Genomic DNA, 19,893 nt, shown 5'->3' on the forward strand with positions numbered 1-19,893 from the left:
CAATCTGATAAGATTTCTTTATGCTGCATTATTAGGAAACTTATTATTTTGTATTTGTTTTGATACGCGTTTAATCTTTATTTCCAATAACGTGGGTTGATTTGTTTAGATTTAATGGCATCTACACTAAAATATTGAGTAACCATATTTGTTTGGTTCTGATTTTTATGTGGTAAAAATTAATTAAAATTGTTTGGACCAAAAATATCTATTAACATCTCACTTGGCCCCACAGTTCCTCGTTAATTGATATCAAACACTTAGAAATGGAGAGTAAATTGAAGAAATATATGTATACTTATTCGAATTTGAGTGGCATTTCAATTGTAATAATCTCTAACTTACCCTATTATACTATGTATAGATAAATGCATAAATCTACTATAGAATTACATGTTCTTTTCATCTCTCTATAAGACACTAAAATCAAAGTATATTCTTCACAATTAAATTCCCTTGATTATACTACTCCCTGTATGACATTGCATGCTTAGACTATATATTATTTACTTGAGGGTTTTGTGTTAAGAGTAACGTTAAATTCTATTATACCATAATATAAGTTTTGCAAAAGGTGAGGTGCAGCTTATGTATTCGGATTTTTTTTTCTTGAAAATACCGCAACACATGTACTTTTTATATCAGGTTTTTTCGTGGTCTTAGTCTTATAAACTTGTTTTTTAAAGTAGGAAAAAACAAATAATAACTCTTCATTTATTATTGGTTTAGTGACTATAACAAATAATATAACATGTAATTTAGAGACTATAATACATGAACTTAATTTATTATTGGTTTAGTGACTACCTCTTCACTTGCTAATAAGAACTTAATTGTTGCATCTCCTACTTTTTCCTTTTCGTAGGGACGAAAATTTGAAACTAATCAATAAGTTGTGAAAAAATACCAAACAAAAATATATTTAAGTTTTAATAAAACTACAGAAAACGAAAATAAATATTTTTTTTTTGCCATTACAATATTAAATACTAATTACAATGCATGTGGATGAATTATAGCTTGTGGATAATACATGGCTTCTGAAATCATTCTTTGCAACCATTTTTTTTTTTTAACGATTGTTGTAGGTTGTTTGTAATTTTCGATATGAGATATACTTCCATCACGTTTTCTGTTTTTATAGTAGTAGGTCATGGTTTCAAGAATATACCCTAATATTTATGATTCGATTATATCGTCTAGCAACATTATAGGTAAGTAGCTAAGATTTTGTATATGCGTATATTTTTAAATCCGTAATTTAGGTGCAGATTTTTAAGCTGATTACTTGTTATCCGCATATTTACTTCAAAGAAGGATATTATAAGATCTGATTCTCATAAACGTAATCATTTAATTTGAGACATACTATGGTATATTCTTTAAGTGATTCGATATGATCAGTTATATTTATTGGGGATAATCAAAAATAAGTTAACATCCTAAGATTATGTTAACTGTTCGATATTGTGGTATTAATTTCCTAGATTTTCACTTACATAATCTAAGCTAATTTTGAAGAGTTGATTTATTTAGATTGGTTATAGTTATGGTAGGTATTAATAGTACCGATTTTGATGTGAAATGTATATTATAAGTATTAATTGCATCCGATTTTAATCTGTTTGAGTCTTATCAATATTAATCTGTTTGACTACACGATTTATACTTATCCCTATTCAATTTTTAGTGGCATTTCATTGTAATAATCTTTAACTCTATGTCTTTTTATTAAAAATGATTCCCTTTTAATAGTATAGATTTTTTCGCTAGATGCTAGGCCCACACCCACCGCCCGACTAGCGCCTAGCGATTTCTAAAACAGAGGTAATATCTAACATAGAATTCTTAGTGGAAAACTTAAAAGGTTAAGGGATCATACCTGTTTTGGTATCTAACAGAGTGATACCTTGTTTTTGAAGACTGTGATACTAATTGGGCCATTAAATCCCAAATCTCTCAAAGACTTTTTCTTATGTTGGCGATATCATTAAAATCCTTTGCTAGAGGTGCATTTTTGAAATCCCACATATGTAATCAACTGGATAGGGTTGAAAGAATTGGATAAGAAAACGATACATAGTAAGAAATGTTGTAGTAAACATTATTTAACAATTTTGTACCAATGTTCAAGCGTATTGCATACTGAGTTATACTGATAAATTGGTTAATTGAATATAATTCAGTATGGTTCAAAACCTGAAAATAATTCAGTATGGTTCGAACCGAACTTAACCAAAGTGACTGATCTCTTTAGAAAATAAAAAGGCCCATAAAAATCTATATATGATATATCTTCCAAACCTATCAGATAAAAATTGGGCCTTATATATGAGCCCATTATCAACCAATCAATTTTAGGTTGTGATTGGGAACCACTCAAAGCGGATTTCAAAGCGTTTTATATGAAAACCGCTTTCCTTACACCAATCATAAGTTTTTTTATTATTTGCGTTTTTCCAAAAAAAAAAAAAAAAAACGCACATGCGATTTTAGCCTTTGATTTAAGCTTTGGACCGCTTTCCCAGAGAGACACACCATTTACCCAGCGGTTTTTCTAAAAAACGCCAATGTATAAATTTTTTTATAGTTTTATTATAATAATAATAAAAAAAAATTTATCCACATTACACGGAAGCATCGGTAGACCGTCAATTCCCGACTCTGAATCCGAGAACGATTTATGTTCGAACCTGGTTGCAATCGTTATATTTTTTGATCCGACGATTCGGATTTGACGGCAATCGATCTCCAGGGGACGGCGAGTGGATGGCGAGGTGCACCGGCGAGCGAATCGGAGAGGCAAGTCTCTTGATTTTTCTCTTCTTCCTATGAATACAAACACCTAAATCGGTTTGAATCATTCATTTCTTCCTTCGTCTATCTCATGCATGTATGTGTTGATTAGATTTTCAATTTCGATTTTGCTCTTTGTTAGGTGTGGCGTAGTCAAATGGAGGAAATTAGACCTAATCTTTTTTTACCCTTCTGCTATTTTTGGGTCGAGAGAGAGCCATTGTTCTTAAGATAAAGGTTGTGTCTTTTTTTGTTTTGTTTTGTTTGCTCCTCTGCTTTTGTTTTCTAGTTTAATCCATGTTTTGATTGATTATTGTTTTGTTTTGGTCTGATGTAGTATATCAAGGCAAGTTGTCTTGTTGGTTTTATGCTCTAGACTAGAAATGGTTGCTTCTATGATTCAATGAACGTGTTTTTAGGATTTGTTTATGGATGCAGGACTCTTTAGAAGTGGCAATGTTGAGAATCCTTGGTTCTTCTTTGGAGCGTCTTGTTGATCGTGTTTCCGGTAATGGTGATATTGCTCTATTTTTGCTTTGGTTTGTTATGTATCAAGAGACCTGATTACTTTCCAAGAACTTGCCGGCGAAGTTACAAGTTCACAAGAACTTGGTAAGAGTTTTGGGTTGGTGTAATAGCAGAAACCTGAGAGCTTTGGTTACAGAGTGGACTCAAGGAGAAACTGTTGAGACTTGGTTAAGTTCTTCATCGGCTATGTCATGAAGGTATTTTTTTATCTATCAGATCAATGGCCTGAGATTACATTTGATCTCAGCACAAAAGTGCTTTGTTATCTGATGATGATGATCAAGAGCCTTTAATTTCTCATTTCAAGATTGGAGATGGGAACAATTCATCAACAAGTAAGGGCTCTCTTCTCCTGAGAAAAAGACCATTTGATCAAGTTAAGCAAGCCATTATGCTTGGGCTGATGTGTAGTGACAAACCACCATTGAAGCAACCAACCTTGACGCATATTTATGAATCTTTTTTGTATGAGTCTAGTTTAAGACATGACTCAGAGAGATGAGAGTTTAATCTTTATTTGCTTTGTTTTCAATTTTCAGACATGCTTAAGATAATACTTGTTTCATTTGGCATTGTTTAGGATTTGAATGTCTGTGTTTTTTTTTTTTTTTATGATTACTGCAAGTACTGAGAGAATGAACACATAATTTTTTTCAACTTGCAAAACAGTTTCAGTTTTATGATTGAGAAACCTATGAAAGTTTCTCTACTGGAAGATGATTTTAGTTTAAGTTCTTATTAGGTTGCTTTAATTAGTTTAATATTACTTATATGATTAATTTATTTTTGAGTAACCCATATGGGTTACTCCATTGCCTATAAATTTAGAATGCATATTCAAGAAAAAAAATTATTTTTTCATTTTATCTTTAAATAAATTTCAAAATATAATATATATAAGTAATTTTAGTATTATGAATGTATAACCATAAATCAAGTTTTCTTAACAATAAATGAATTTATTTAAAAAAATTAATATATTAACAATTGGATTTGAAAAAATATAATCCATACTAGTTCTTTTTATTGTGTAATATTTGTTATGATTGAATTTGTTTATTGTTTTTAACATTGAATAAACATATACATGATTAAATTTTAATTTTAATAAAATTTCATATTTAAAGTTCATAAATGATATATTTAAATTATATATAAAAAATAAAGAACCAAAATGTTAATAACTTATGAATAATATTTTTAGTAGGGCATAAAAAATATTTACATAAGAAACTAAATTTTAATTTAAATAATTCTGGGTATTTATGGTTCTAAATAACTTTTTATTAACACAAAAGATATAGAAGTTTACAGTTATATTAATTATTTATATTTTTACTTATCTACTCATAAAAATATTATATTAACAATATATATATATATATATATAACTTTGTTTATAAACCACAATTCTTTTCACCAATCAAACATTGTTTTGTACAGTTATTTTTATTATTAATTCATAACATACAATAATATACAAACATACTAATTATTAATAAATTTATTTATAATATATGTAATCCGCACCGCTTTTCCTTTTTTTACCATTCACACAATTACTACTGAACCGCAAATAGTTTTTTCACCAATCAAATATCATTCTGTACCGCTTATTTTATAGAAACCGCACTTGTTCCGCAAACCGCACGTACCACAGTTGAACCGTACCGCACTCTAAAACCGCTTTCCCTGTATAACCAAAACCGCGGTCACCATTCGGACCCTTAGTGACTATCATATTTTACAAACATTGCATAATGTAGAGGGTCTTAAATCTTTGTACCGGCTGACAGCAAAAGAGAGAGTAAAGGAGAGATTCTCAGGGTCTGAATGGTAACTGCGGTTTTGGTTGTGCAAGGAAAGCGGTATTGGTAGTTAGATAAGTGAGTGCGGTCTATTGGTTAACAGGTTGTTTCAAAAAACGCAACCATGTTTTTTTTTTCTTTTTTGAAAAACGCAAAATTTACAAAATTGACTTGAATGGTAACAAAACACGGATTTCAAAAAAAAACTTAAAAACCGCACTTATACCTGTCGCCATTCATAGCCTCAATCTACGAATCTCCCTCTCTCTATCTCCTTATCCAACACAAACAAAAACGAATTCTCAAAGATAAAAGAGACGAAATCAGAGAGGGCTCACTAGCAATGGCGTCTCTTCTCAGAGCATCATCTCCTTCTTCAATCTTAACTTGCCCTCGTCGTCTTTCTTCTCCTTCCTCATCATCTTCAATCTCCCCTGTCTTCTTTGGACCAGGTTCGAACCTTTTTTTAACCCTAAAGTACACATTTTTATCTACTCGTTACACAGAAAGTTCAATTTTTTCTCACAAGTGAAACACAATTGTAGGTTAGAAAATTGTTAAGAACTGTTTGTTTTTGCAGGGAAGTTTTGTGGAAGAATCCAATTAAAGCCTAAGAAGAACAGATCTCGTTACCATGTTTCTGTTATGAATGTCACCACAGAGATCAACTCTATTGAACAAGTATGAGTCTTATTTTTAACATTATGCTCATGTAATTGATCAAGAAACAGTAAAAAGCTTGAATCTTGAAATGATGTTTACGACCTAAAGATTGAATCTTTGAATGATTTTGGTTTTAGGAAAAGAAGTTTGATTCAAAGGAAAGTGCAAGGCCGGTTTATCCATTTGCTGCTATTGTAGGACAAGATGAGATGAAGCTATGCCTTTTGTTAAACGTGATTGACCCGAAGATAGGTGGTGTGATGATAATGGGAGATAGAGGAACCGGTAAATCAACGACCGTTAGATCGTTAGTTGATTTGCTTCCCGAGATCACTGTGGTTGCTGGTGATCCTTATAACTCAGACCCTAGAGATCCTGAGTTTATGGGAAAAGAAGTGAGAGAGAGAGTACAAAAGGGAGAACAGTTGCCTCTTATCGAAACCAAAATCAACATGGTTGATCTTCCTTTAGGTGCTACAGAAGATAGAGTTTGTGGAACAATTGATATCGAGAAAGCTTTAACCGAAGGTATCAAGGCGTTTGAGCCGGGGCTACTAGCTAAAGCCAATAGAGGGATACTATATGTAGACGAAGTTAATCTCTTGGATGATCATTTAGTTGATGTTCTTCTTGATTCTGCTGCTTCTGGTTGGAACACTGTTGAAAGAGAAGGGATTTCGATTTCTCACCCTGCTCGGTTTATCCTAATTGGTTCAGGGAATCCTGAAGAAGGAGAGCTTAGACCACAGCTTCTTGACCGTTTTGGTATGCATGCGCAAGTAGGGACGGTTAGAGATGCGGAGCTGAGAGTTAAGATTGTTGAAGAGAGAGCTCGTTTTGATAGTAACCCGAAGGAGTTTCGAGAATCTTATTTAGCAGAACAGCTGGAGCTTCAGGAGCAGATTACAACAGCAAGAAGCAATCTTTCTGCAGTTCAGATCGATCAAGATTTGAAAGTGAAGATCTCAAAGGTCTGCTCTGAGCTAGACGTTGACGGATTGAGAGGAGACATAGTGACAAACAGAGCAGCTAGAGCACTTGCGGCACTCAAAGGAAGAGATCAAGTTACTGCTGAAGATGTTGGTATCGTTATACCAAACTGCTTAAGACACAGACTCAGAAAAGATCCATTGGAGTCTATGGATTCTGGCATTCTCGTTACCGAGAAGTTCTATGAGGTCTTCAGCTAGAGTAAAGACAAATTCTTGAGAACACATTTAACATATGCTTCGACTCACTAAGAAGATTCGATTTGTATCCCTTATTACACATGAAAAGTTTTGTTTTTTTTTTCAAGAATCAATTGGGCTGATTCCAGAATCTTGGCTTCCGTTCTTGAAACTCTGGTAATCTCTGATAAACAATGGAGGCAACTCTGATGAGAATACCAGCAGTGAGTGCCCATATGATAAAGCTTATCTCTTTATCTTCGGAATAGTAATCAAAGTACTGAAGAAGATATTTATGTCCTTCATACTCTCGTTCCTCTGCTCGTCTGTTCTTGTCCTGTGTAAATCCCACAGAAGAGTCATTAAAGAGTAACGTTTTGCGATGGAGTTTAACCAGAAACAGGGGAAATTTTCAGTTTTAAGAACCTGAAGGAACATCTCTAAAGGAACATCAAAGATTTCGTCTACTTCAGCTGGATTTGGTAATGGTCTAAACGCTTTCTTATCGAGTAGAAATCCGATAACTGGTACAACAGACATTCCCTTCTGCAATATCCGATAGAACTATTAGATAACCAATTTAGTTACTTGCAACTTTAGATGTTTTGATGCAATTTTTACCTTGTTAACAAATGGTTCAAGAACAGAAATGATTGTAACAAGAGAAGGATCTAGATCGATTTCTTCACGAGCTTCTCTCAACGCAGTAGCTATATCATTTGAATCTTCTTCGTCTCTTTTTCCTCCAGGCAATGCTACTTCCCCTGTTTTTTATTTTTACTCAAGTTCCTCTGTTTCTGGTATAAAGATAAAAACTTTACTCTGAATTGACAGATATTTTGATTTTACCTGGATGAGAAGAGAGAGTAGAGGAGCGTTTGGTTAAGATTACGCGTAGCTCGTCTTTGTCTTCTCTTTGTTCTTGGTATAGACAAACTAAGACAGCTGAAGATTTTGCAGCCATATGAGGGAGAAGATGAGGTTTGTTGTTATTTTGAAACCGTTGGATCAGATTTTGCAACTCTGCAGAATCTGTTGTTGTTGAAGAAGACATATTTGAAACAGAGACTTTAACAGTTGAACTATGTTTCATCTTCTTGTTTTTTCAGATCTGAATAAAGCGACCTCGTTTTGGTAATAGATCCAGATCTTTATTTACAACGAAAGAAGACTCAGATTTGTTAGGGAGTGGACAACAAATAATTAGTAAGATAAAAGAAAATTTATTTAGAGAAATAGGAAACAAAAAAAAAAAGTGAATTGCGCAGTTAACCTAACCACATCAGTTACTGATCTCATTCATTTTACTTTTTACAAAGAGATTCATCAAAAGTGTTTACTATTTTAACAAATTTTGCCTGTTGAAAACGCTTTTAATTGTCTTTTACTAGACATCAGTTTTTGGAACTGAGATCACAACATTACCCTTGATATACGAGTTCGACCTCGGAAAAGTGGCCGCCAAGTAAAGCCTCTTGTGATCGCCGGTGCTAGCAGTGAATCACTTGTTTCCAGTGGTAAATTTCCGGATCCGATGAACAAGGCCTGGGCAAAATACCTGAATCCGAAGATCCGATCCAAATCCAATCTGAAAACCCAACCTGAGCCCATATCTTAAATTTTAAAATATCCAACGGATAACTATATTTCTAAATCTAAATCCTAATTTGATCCATACCCGAAATATCCCATTTAAACCCGACCTGAACCTGAAAATCTATAAATATCCGACTAGGTTCTATATATACATCCAAATCCAAAACTTCAAAATATTCGATCCAAACCCGAATGGATATCCGAACGTCCAGGCCTAATTATTATTCTAATCTCCAATTCTAAGTCACCCATATTTTTCTCTATTTTGTAAGTTCAAAAAAATTATTACCTTTTTTTTTTTGGTCAAAGCATATATTAAAATTAATCAAGTGTTACAAGAAGAAGAGACATCAGTGCCTCTTTAGCTGCCTTATTGGCTCGAAAGTTCTTTTCTCGTTTTACAAAGATGAATTCACAAACTATGAAATCGAGAGATAGAGCAAGGATGTCGTGTTGAATCCCATGGAATTCTTTCGACTGGGACTCCGAATTTAGTGCTTTGATCAACTGCTGTGAATCTGAAGCAAAAGAAATTTTCTGGAAACCAAGCTCTCGAGCATGTCGAAGAGCACGAAACAAGGCCAAAGCTTCCGCCACTAGGGGATAACTCACATTCGTTGCCACCGCTTTGAACCAAATAAAACGTTACCCTGAATCTGATATTACAGGCAAATATTTTAACCGATTTGAACCAAATAAAACTGAAATCTATGCACAAACCATTCAACCGTTTGGTTTGAAATGGAACCAAACCAATAATCAGATTGGCGTCTTTTCAAGAGAATGAATACATAGTATTCTGAACAGGTTTAGTTTAATTTTGGAAATGCCATCAAGTAGTACTTTCTACTAATAAGGTGGTCAACGCTATTGTGAAAAGTGTAGATGAAATTTTTGAATCATATTCGACTTTTTAGAGGGTTTTCTTGGCTTCACTATATACTAAGTGCATGTTGAAGAATAAATTTGTGGTTTTTGGTGTTACTTGTTGTAAAATACCTTTCTAAGATTGAAGAACTTCAATGATTGAAAAGAAGAGAATTCTCCGTCTCTAGTTTTTGTTTTTAAGGAATATGATTATTTTTGTTATGAGTTTTGTATTTATTAATAATCATATATATAAACATTTTTGAAAAGTACAAAAAAACACAAGTTTAACCAATAAGAAAAAAGCATTCGGATCTAATTAGATAAAAAGGATTTTTATCCAACTTTCATGGTTGGTATGGAATTATACGGAAATGATATGGAGGATATATGTGTTATTTGTTTCAAACTATTTGTTGATACTATCGGATGGAAAAGAAGGAAGAAAAAAAAAAGAAGATTAATGATTGACAATTGATAGTTTAGTGTGGAAGACTTTGGTTTTTTTTTTTTTTTTTTTTTCATTTTTTGTACTTTGTTTTAGTAAAGGTTTTTTTTTTAAGACTTTGTTTCTAGGGTGAATTAGTGTACTAACCAAAATTGAAAATATATTTAAGAATATAGCACATTAATTCAAAAAATTAAGTATATGACATAAGGGGTAGGAAAAATTACCAATGGGGAAGGGTGTTGATGGTTTGAAGCAGGTGGTGGTGGAGGGTGGCCGCCGGAGGTGGTGGTCGGAGTTGGTGACTGGCGGTGGTGACCGGAGGTGGTTTCCGGTGGCGGTGGCCGGAGGTGGATTCCAGCGGTAGTGGCCAGAGGTGTTTGCCGGCGGCGGTTGCCGGTGGTGGTTTCTGGGTGGTGGCCGGAGGGTTTTTCCGGCAATGATGGCCAGAGGTGGTAGCTGTCGGTGGTCGCCAGAGGTGATGGCCGCCAGTGATTGCTGGAGATGGTGGCCGGCAGTGGGGCAGGAGGTGGTGGTAGGGAGTGGTGGTGGTAGAGGGTGATATGAGGAGGTTAATCTTGTAATTATTATAGAAAATACACACTATATCACCTTTATATGGTTAGTATAATTACTGAATGAATTATAATTTTTTTTGGATTATAAAGTGCAATTTCTCTTGTTTCTAACTTCGGATGATTGATCTGTTTTAACTTCTTTTACCTGACTTTATGCTTAGGTCTTTTCTAAATAAATAAGTTTATATCTCCATGTTACTTAAAATATACTATATATACTAGGTACCAACTTGTACTATGTGCAGGATAAATTGATTTAAATAAAATATTATAGTAAAATTATTATTTGAGATTTAAGATTCTTTGTGTAAAACAAATATGTAAGTAAAGTTTATTTTTCGTTTATTCAAATTTGCATTTACTTTTTGTAAAATAAGTTTTACCCATGAAATATTTGAATTTGAAAAAAAATTTAAGTTGATGTAGAAAGTTTTGATATCTTTTTGTGTTTCTAAAAATCAAATTCACATATTTTACATTTCACATTATTATCTACGTCACTATACAATTAAATAGATAAAACAATATTTTTTTGACTAATCGGTTTAATTTAAACTAATCCTATGTTTAAAAAATGTAATGAGAAAAATGTATAAAAGTGGTAAATAAATGAATAATTTTTTTATTGTTTGTGAAATTTAATTTATTTCTAATAATTAAATATGTTATAAAATTGATAATTAAATATATTTTTGGATTTTAATTGCTGATTAAATCTTTGATTTTTAAAAACTAATAGAAAAAAATATTGCATTATATTTGTCAATGACATATTTATTAAAAAAGACACAAGAGCTATGTGAGTGTGACATATCAGCTTTTTGTGTTCCGTTTTTTCTTATGCCGAAACCTTATTTTATTTGTCGTTTTCGTTTTTCAATATATTTTTAGCAGAAAATTATCTCATTTACTCTTTATTAAATTAATAAACTATTAAATACTTTAGAATTCTAATAGCCGAGTAAGGATAAAATCTATTTATCTGATTTTTTAATCTGTTTGAAATAACCTTGAATGCAGTGTTCAAGAAAGCGCTAGGCGGTACTGGGCGGTGACCCAGCGCCTAGCGCCTAGAATGCCTAATCGGGGCCTAGACGGTTTTTAGGCGGTTTAGGCGTTTACAACATAAAACATTATATATATAAAATTATGTACAAATATATGTTAGAAAAATAAAAAAATTATAAATTATAAACAGAATTAACAAAAATACATTTATTTAAGTTATATTAACAACATATAAACATTTATAATTACGTATACAAATATAAAACTTAATAATTTAAATCTATATAGTTAAAAATCAAAAATAAATATTAAAATTCAATTAATGTAATTTTAAGCGGTTTAGGCGGTCATCTAGGCATCTACTGAGCGCCTAGCGCCTAGACGGCGCCTAGGCGGCCGTCTAGACCGCTTTCTTGAACACTGCTTGAATGACAAGTAAAAGAAAGAGGGAGAATTTGTTTTGTGTTTTGTTAGTTGACTTGTATTTTCCAAAGCGAAGTAGGCACTGAATTGAGCTAACTCGAACTAGTTCTGATTTGAGTTCAGTTAGAATTTATAAAAACAGAATTAAATGAACTGAAACGAAAAATAGACTAAGATGTTCACCTCTAACTGATAAATTTTAAAACATTAACATCTACCATTAAATGATAATATTCAAGACAGTAACATTTCTCAGCTTGTCTCTTTCTAGAATTGTAAAAGCACCTACTATGTTGTATTTAATAGACAGTATCTATATATCAATATATAAGCATTGTTTATCATTTATTTAAACTTCAATAAATCAATAGAATATCAGAGTCTTATGAATTTCTTGTCAACAGCATAAATTAAACTTAAATTTGATGCTAACACAACAATGCTACTATCATTGTTAATTTATATAAGTTTTACAATACTTTTCAGCTAATGATTAAAATATTCTTGGTCCTGATTTATATTTAGATACTAATGTTGTATATAAAATAAATTAAAATATGTTGTTCTACTGATTTACAATGATTTTCTATTTGGTTTTTTGTATATCTCTTGCTTTCTCACGATCCACTTCTGTAATAATTTAGTACTACAAATTAACACGAGTGAGACTAGTCATTGGATCGTGTGAAAGAAAGAGTTATTGTATACAAAAGTGGGTGATGTGTCTAATAAATATAGGTCACACAACCACCTAATCTTACAAATCATTCTACTATCTCTATTTAAATTTACAAAGCAATTAATGTCACCTGCATTTTCTTATCTTTTTTGTTTTAATATTCTCCTCCAACTAAATTCTTGAATTTTGCCAATTCTTGGTTCATACTTCATAGACTTGTCTAGTAAAGGTTGGGATTTATCATAATAATGGACTCATGCATGAATTCCCTATTTAATACATAATGGACTGGTCGAGTGGACTAGACCGAAGCTTAGAACACACAAAACTATGTATATCGTTTGATAGTTCATTTAGAAAATTATCTTCTGCTATTGTTTTATTATATCCAAAAGTATATATTTTCTTTCTTTTGAACCTTTCATATATTTTTCTCGAGTAGTTGAAAAAATAAGAAATGATATCCAATTATGTCCGGAAACTGCATTAAATATATTGACCCGACCAGTGTGTATATGTATAGACGACACACATTAATAGTTGGAAAAAATACTATAATAATTAGTACTTATACTTAATACTCCGGCAAGGATATATGACCATTTTCTAACTGTTATGTTCGCAAAATTTAGGTGACCTAAACTATTTGGAAACTCTCATCATCTCATGTCACCAACAAAGTCAATGTCAACGTCCTTTTTTTTGTTAATGCTTTTTCCTTTTAACATTTTGGTATTAACAGTACTCTCATTATATACTTTAATTTACTTGTTTGTTGAATTAGTCATTAAAGTTTCGAGAGACGTATATATTTTCATGTTTAAACTCTTTTACGCAGTAGCTAATATAGTTTTGCTGAAATATCAGCTACGAAAAGAAAGAAAAAACTAAGGCTAAAAATTAAAACTTCCATAACTACAATATAATAGTATATCGAATTAAACAGAAGCAACTTGAAAAAATCTGGATACAAGTAATTAATATGGAAGAAGATCATTTTTTTGTATTCTTTTAGTAAATTAATTAAGAAAGCCCTTTAACAAAAAAATATGGAAGAAGATAGACAATAATAGTATAATATATATATATATATATATATAAAAGTGAGATATAGAAATTGTTTATCAATTATAATCGTTTTTTATATCGACTGTTAATTGTCGAATACAATGAACAATAGTTCGTTTCTATAGAAATAAAATTAACCACAACACATAATCACATATAAAGGACAATTGAACTTAACGACCATCAACATTGATATAATTATATTAGGTAATTGATTATTCCCTTTAACAGAGAAATTAGGTTCATATATGGTTATTGAACATGACTTTTAAAAAGAAAACAATAAAGAATGATATTTCTCTTAGTTTTTTTGCCAATCTATAAATAAAATGTTATATATATTTATATATAATAGTATCAATTATCAAATTATTTACAATGGCATGTTATATTATTAAAATAAAAGAAAATTTCAAAAATACCCTTTCTTTTAAATTTTACCAAAAAAAACCACTAAAAATTTGTAAATTTTTAAAATTTGTGCGTAAGCTTATAAATATATACACAAATTACCTTTATATGTGTCTAAATTTTTTTATATACTTTATAAATACTATATAAATACTTTTTAAAAACCTTTTAAAAACTGTTTAAAATCTTTTAAAAACCTTGTAAATATTTTTAAAACCTTGTAAAAACCTTTTATAATATTTTAAAACTTTATAAATATTTGGATCGAGTCTAGATGTAGTAGTTATTATCTAGAAATACCATGTGAACTATATAAAACTTTATAATTTTTCATATTTAAAAAGGAGTATTTTTAAAACTGTATAGATAAAAGCAGTATTTTTGAAAAGGGAAAAATATCAAAAAAATCCCCAACTTTCAAATTTGGGACGTTTTAATCACCAACTTTCAAGATGTCATTTTAATCACAAAATTTTCGTTGACTTGACCATAAAATAGCAAAGTTTTGTTGACCTCACCGTTTTAGGTACGTCTTTTATTCTCTGTTAAAGATCTAAAAAACAGAGTAAATTACAGGTTATCTGCTACCGATTAGCATAAACAACCACATTTTTAACACTAAAAACAATATCGTTTACCACATTGAAGATACTAAATCCCCAAATCAATTCCAATTTCACAAATATATAACCCTAGAAAGAAAACCCTAAATTCTCTCTACACCATCGATGGCACACCACACTTACTGAAAGCTTGAACTTAAACTCATCGGAATAGAGAGATGGCAGAAGATATTTTGGTATTATAGAGAGAATTTGAGGTTTTTTTATAGGATTAGGGATTTAATAAACGTCGTGCCTAAAATGGCGATGTCAACAGAACTTTACTATTTTATGGTCAAATCAAAGGAAATTTTGTGATTAAAATGGCATCTTGAAAGTTGGTGATTAAAACGTCCCAAATTTAAAATTTGGGGATTTTTTTTGACATTTTTTCCTTTTTGAAAAGGGATACACCAAAAAAGATATTTCTCAAAAATTCTCTTAAAATAATTGCACTTGCACTCCAGTTACATGTTTATTGCAAATGAAAAAGTTATAATTTGCTTTAAAAAGTCAATTTCTCAATATGATTACATATCTACCAAATGATCTGATTTGTGATTTACATATTTAACAAATCAGCCATAAATGTGTTGGACACCGATGCCTCTGGCTACATGTTAGAGACTGACACATTACCTCTTGGTCACTATCCAAAAAAATATGAATACATAAAGAATTGGCTAAGATCTTATATTGATGTATAACTATTTGATGTATAAGTTTGTTTAATCAGTGAACGTTTAAACCGTGAATATAAAAGAGATGGTTTAATGGTTACCAGATTAAGATGTTAATTAATTATGTATCTTTATTTCCATCAAGGCCAAAATGGCGGTGTTAATTACTCCACCGCAATGTACACGACATTTATGCCTACTTTACTTAAACGATAGATAAGGTGGATACATATATAGAACCCTCAAAACTAAACTTATTGTAAAACAAAGAATAATTGTGGGCTTCATGTTTAAATATGTTATAAATTTTGCATTTTCTTCTATTTGTAAAGACGGTGGTCAACTTATCACATATATATATGCTGATTATAACTTTCTAAATTTGGGAGGTTAGTATGAAATTTAGTTGAGCAGGTACGATTCAAATATACAGTGACAAAACAATTGTAGTTGTACTGCATGCCAAACGAAAACTCAATTATATGACTTCATTTTATACATACATTAGTTAAAATTTGGGATTCATATCTAAAGAGGGAAGTACGGGGTTGGAGTATTATTTTGACAAATATAAGTAAAATATTATAAACCTTATATATATATATATATATATATATATAAGATACCAAAAATAGGTGAGACAGTGAGAGACAAGAAAATCATAAAGATATGATTATATCATAACATAAAATTAACCAAGATCTCAAATTGAATTTCTCTGTTGGCCACATTACTTTTTATGTCTCAACCAACAACATTACGCCAAGCTGTCAAAAAAACTCCCTCTATATATAACAGCATCCTTAACACAGACCATATATGACATTTCAATTCTCTCAAAAGAAACTTTCTAAATAAAATTAGAAAAGTCTCACGTCCTTCTCTTTCTATTAAAATGTTGATTGTTGCGTTTGTAACTCTTTTGGTGGCGGGAGCTTTACAGCCGTTACCTTCAGTGGTGGCTTTGGACGTTCATCTCCTTCGGCAGCTAGCCGCGAAGCACAATGTGACATCTATACTTGTGTTTGGAGATTCTAGTGTCGATCCAGGAAACAATAATTTCATTAAGACCGATTTGAAAGGGAATTTTCCGCCTTATGGTGGAAATTTCATCAACCATAAACCCACTGGCAGACTATGCGATGGATTACTCGCTCCCGATTTCATCGGTATGCTTTATATTATTGTAAGAAATTAAATTTCGACATGTTAATCAAAGCTTTACTTATGAACATACTAAAGTATATATCTGTTTTATTTTTCCCCAGCGGAGGCCATGGGTCATCCTCCCATACCGGCTTTTCTTGATCCAACCTTAACCCAAGCTGATCTAACTCGCGGTGCAAGTTTTGCCTCTGCTGGTTCTGGCTATGACGATCTCACGGCTAATATATCCGTAAGCCTATATACAAGTCTTTTTTTACCTTCTAATAAAAACAAAAGTTGAAATTCTCTTTACACACGTAAAACCGAACTAAAGTTTAACTATTTTGTTGGTTTGAACAGAACGTGTGGAGTTTCACAACGCAAGCCAATTACTTTTTGCATTACAAGATTCATCTGACTAAATTGGTCGGTCCATTAGAGAGCTCAAAACTGATAAATAATGCGATATTTCTTATGAGTATGGGATCAAATGACTTTCTTCAAAATTACTTAGTCGATTTTACTCGACAAAAGCAATACACGGTTGAACAATACGTCGAGTTTCTCTCCCGTCGTATGCTTTACGACGCCAAGGTATGTTTACGTCTCCACTAAACTCGTGTTACTTTACGTATGCATTAATTATGATGTCTATATACGATATATCTTACATAGTCAATATACATGTTTCTTTTCTTTTTGTGAAGAAAGCCGAGTACATTTTTTTAACTATTGCATGGATTTATTGATTTGTATGTAAGAACGTGTCTGTGTCTGAAATTAATATTAGCTGCTGAAATAAATGCGTATGTAGTTGTAGTGGAATTGAGTAATTCTACAAATATCTTAGTATGTACGTGTATATGTTGTAGGTCCTCATAGTTAATCAGAAATAAATAAAAAAGTCATAAATTACGGAAAAAGAAAAAAATAGAGGAACAGTGTAGAAAGAAAATTATACGAATTCTATCTGGTTGTTGTGAGAATTAAATTTCAATACAATAATTTCTACCCTACAATGATAGTATGAATTTTTGACTTGTTCATGTCGGGTCTCTGGAACATGTTCATGGATCACAATAAATTTTGTTAGTTAAAAAAAATAATTTCAGAACCACAATGGTCATGGTCATCAACTTAATTTGTCCCATTTATTGGGAAACATTAGACCAGTAGAGTGTCCAGTGAGATTTTATTTTTTACTACATGTATAATGTTCATTGGAGAAATTAGTTTGCGAAACCAGAAAAGCGTAGATTCAGACTTAGTCCACCTTCAATAGTTTGAAATATATTTCAAACTATTACAGTATACTTTATTTATTAATTGAATTAAGTTTGGGTTAATTTGGTATATCGAGTCAATATAGATATTTTATAAGCTATGATAAACACATATACATATACTAAAAAGGATACGAATTGCATGTTAGTATTATCGAAAGAAAGAAGATTCATATATAGCTTCTTTTGAGCTTTCTTGTTATTATTTAATTTTACAGATGTTGCATAAGCTTGGAGCTAGGAGGCTGGTGGTGGTGGGAGTTCCTCCCATGGGATGTATGCCCTTAATTAAATATCTAAAAGGCCAAAAAACTTGTGTAGATCAACTAAACCAAGTCGCTTTCTCCTTTAACTCCAAAATCATCAAGAATCTGGAGCTTCTCCAGTCTAAAATCGGTTTGAAAACCATCTACGTTGATGCTTATTCGACCATCCAAGAAGCCATCAAAAATCCAACAAAATTTGGTGAGAATTTATATCACTTTGCTTTAAAAGTTAAAACACAACTTTGATATACGTACGGTTTAATTTATGTTCTTTTTGGTTTTAATTTATAGGTTTTGTCGAGGCTTCGAAAGGCTGTTGTGGAACAGGTACATACGAATATGGAGAGACATGCAAAGATATGCCAGTATGCAAAGAGTCTACCAAATATGTTTTTTGGGACGCAGTCCATCCAACACAAAGAATGTATCAAATAATTGTCAAGAAGGCAATTGCATCCATCGGTGAAGAGTTCCTTGTTTAGAATATACTTTATGTTCGTATTACTATTATGATTTATGTAAAATTCGAGTATGCAACTGCAAAAGATTTAAAATGTTATATTTAATGGTTCAAACATTCTAGTCTGAATAAGTAGAAGAAATATTACACTAATATACCGATAGAAAATGAAAACTCTTTCTTTATTAGATTTATAACTTAACGATTTATTTAGTACTACAATTCTATCAGTACATATTACAATTACTGTAAAAAAATAAAATAAGAGAACAAAAATAAAGTTCATTAAAATAAGCAAAACTTTAAAACAAGGTTGAAGGATCTGAAGTTCTTGCTTGTTTATTACAACACTAGGATATATCCCGTGCTTAAAGCACGGGTCAATATTTTTAAAAAGTTTATAATATAATAATAATAATTATTGTTTTATTTAAAAAAAATATTTTGTTTGAGATAATATTTATTTTGAATTGTTATGTAAATCTATTAGTCTATTTGAATACTTATTATTTTAGAATATTATAGTATTTTATTTTTGATGTATTATTACATTTTTATATTGTTTATATGTTGTATTTGCATCATTATTTTATGAAATATAAAATAGTAATTTTAATATTATAATTGTGAGCAAATAAAAAATATTAAATTATCATTTATATAAATTTAGTTTTACCAACCCGCCAATGTAAAATTAAAACACACATTTTCATACATTGAGTAATATTTTTTCGTTTTTAAAAATTTAAATCACAACATATGCAGAAAAAAATATGCATTTTATTAATTATAAGTATTATATGAAAATTTCAAACAATTTGTAAATAAAATAAAATAAAGATGATAGGAGAATCATAATTTAGTTATTAAAAATAATTGTATTGTATACTTGGATACAAAATCTTAGTTTTTAAAATTCTGATTGGTTTATTTATATTTTTTTAAAAATAATTAGTAATTTCGTCCATAATTTATTAGAGAGAGAAAATATTTTTTTAAATTTTTTAATATTTGATTTGTGAGTGTTTTTTATTTTTAATTAATTATATTTATTTAAGTTAGTTAATTAAGCTTAATTAATTTTTTCTAATGGCAATTGAATGTAATTTTTTACACATTTTAAGGTTAGTTTCATATTTGTACTTCTCAATTAATATAGTAGGATACTTCCTCGGTTCCTCCTTTTCTAATTAGTTATCGTTCTAGAGCTTTTAATATAAATTAAGAAAATAAATAAATATTCTTTATGTCTATTACTAAAATTCTAAAAAATTTAATATTTTATTCATTCAATAATAGACAAATGAGATAATTTTTTACTAAAAATGACATTAGAAAACGAAAACAACAACTAAACTGAAAAAGAAAATTAAGCTTTAAATGACAATTATTTTAAAGGGGGTATAGAATTCTA

General features: G+C 30.7%; 3 protein-coding genes and 2 long non-coding RNA genes across 6 annotated transcripts; 4 read left to right on the forward strand and 1 right to left on the reverse strand.

Annotated features, from left to right (window-relative positions):
* Positions 1-2,432: 2,432 nt before the first annotated feature.
* LOC104771838 (uncharacterized) lies at positions 2,433-3,990 on the forward strand. Of its 2 annotated transcripts, XR_015593963.1 has the most exons (4): positions 2,438-2,802; positions 2,939-3,033; positions 3,235-3,521; positions 3,632-3,990. It is a non-coding gene; the product is annotated as an uncharacterized LOC104771838 (long non-coding RNA). The 2 variants fall into 2 exon arrangements; XR_015593964.1 differs by lacking the exon at positions 2,939-3,033 and having other exon boundaries at positions 2,433-2,802.
* A 1,248-nt stretch (positions 3,991-5,238) lies between these two features.
* Positions 5,239-7,115, forward strand: LOC104771840 (magnesium-chelatase subunit ChlI-2, chloroplastic). Its single transcript, XM_010496446.3, has 3 exons — positions 5,239-5,584; positions 5,713-5,813; positions 5,933-7,115. Exons 1-3 carry the CDS (start codon positions 5,476-5,478, stop codon positions 6,983-6,985), a joined length of 1,263 nt encoding a protein of 420 aa, XP_010494748.1. The 5' UTR covers positions 5,239-5,475; the 3' UTR covers positions 6,986-7,115.
* Positions 6,998-8,177, reverse strand: LOC104771839 (nudix hydrolase 11-like). Its single transcript, XM_010496444.3, has 4 exons — positions 7,814-8,177; positions 7,586-7,728; positions 7,391-7,510; positions 6,998-7,301 (listed from the first exon to the last, which is right to left on the reverse strand). The coding sequence occupies exons 1-4, from the start codon at positions 8,055-8,057 to the stop codon at positions 7,095-7,097; spliced, it is 714 nt and encodes a 237-aa protein (XP_010494746.1). The 5' UTR covers positions 8,058-8,177; the 3' UTR covers positions 6,998-7,094.
* On the forward strand, positions 7,308-7,700 carry LOC147919796 (uncharacterized). The gene is made up of 2 exons (XR_015592931.1): positions 7,308-7,446; positions 7,612-7,700. It is a non-coding gene; the product is annotated as an uncharacterized LOC147919796 (long non-coding RNA).
* A 7,784-nt stretch (positions 8,178-15,961) lies between the features above and the next one.
* LOC104771841 (GDSL esterase/lipase At5g45950) lies at positions 15,962-18,596 on the forward strand. Its single transcript, XM_010496447.3, has 5 exons — positions 15,962-16,493; positions 16,593-16,720; positions 16,831-17,064; positions 17,972-18,218; positions 18,311-18,596. Exons 1-5 carry the CDS (start codon positions 16,220-16,222, stop codon positions 18,499-18,501), a joined length of 1,074 nt encoding a protein of 357 aa, XP_010494749.1. The 5' UTR covers positions 15,962-16,219; the 3' UTR covers positions 18,502-18,596.
* Positions 18,597-19,893: the final 1,297 nt, after the last annotated feature.

The sequence above is a fragment of the Camelina sativa genome, chromosome 20 (assembly GCF_030686135.1).
Source record: "Camelina sativa cultivar CO46 ecotype springtype chromosome 20, ASM3068613v1".
Lineage (NCBI taxonomy): Eukaryota > Viridiplantae > Streptophyta > Magnoliopsida > Brassicales > Brassicaceae > Camelina > Camelina sativa.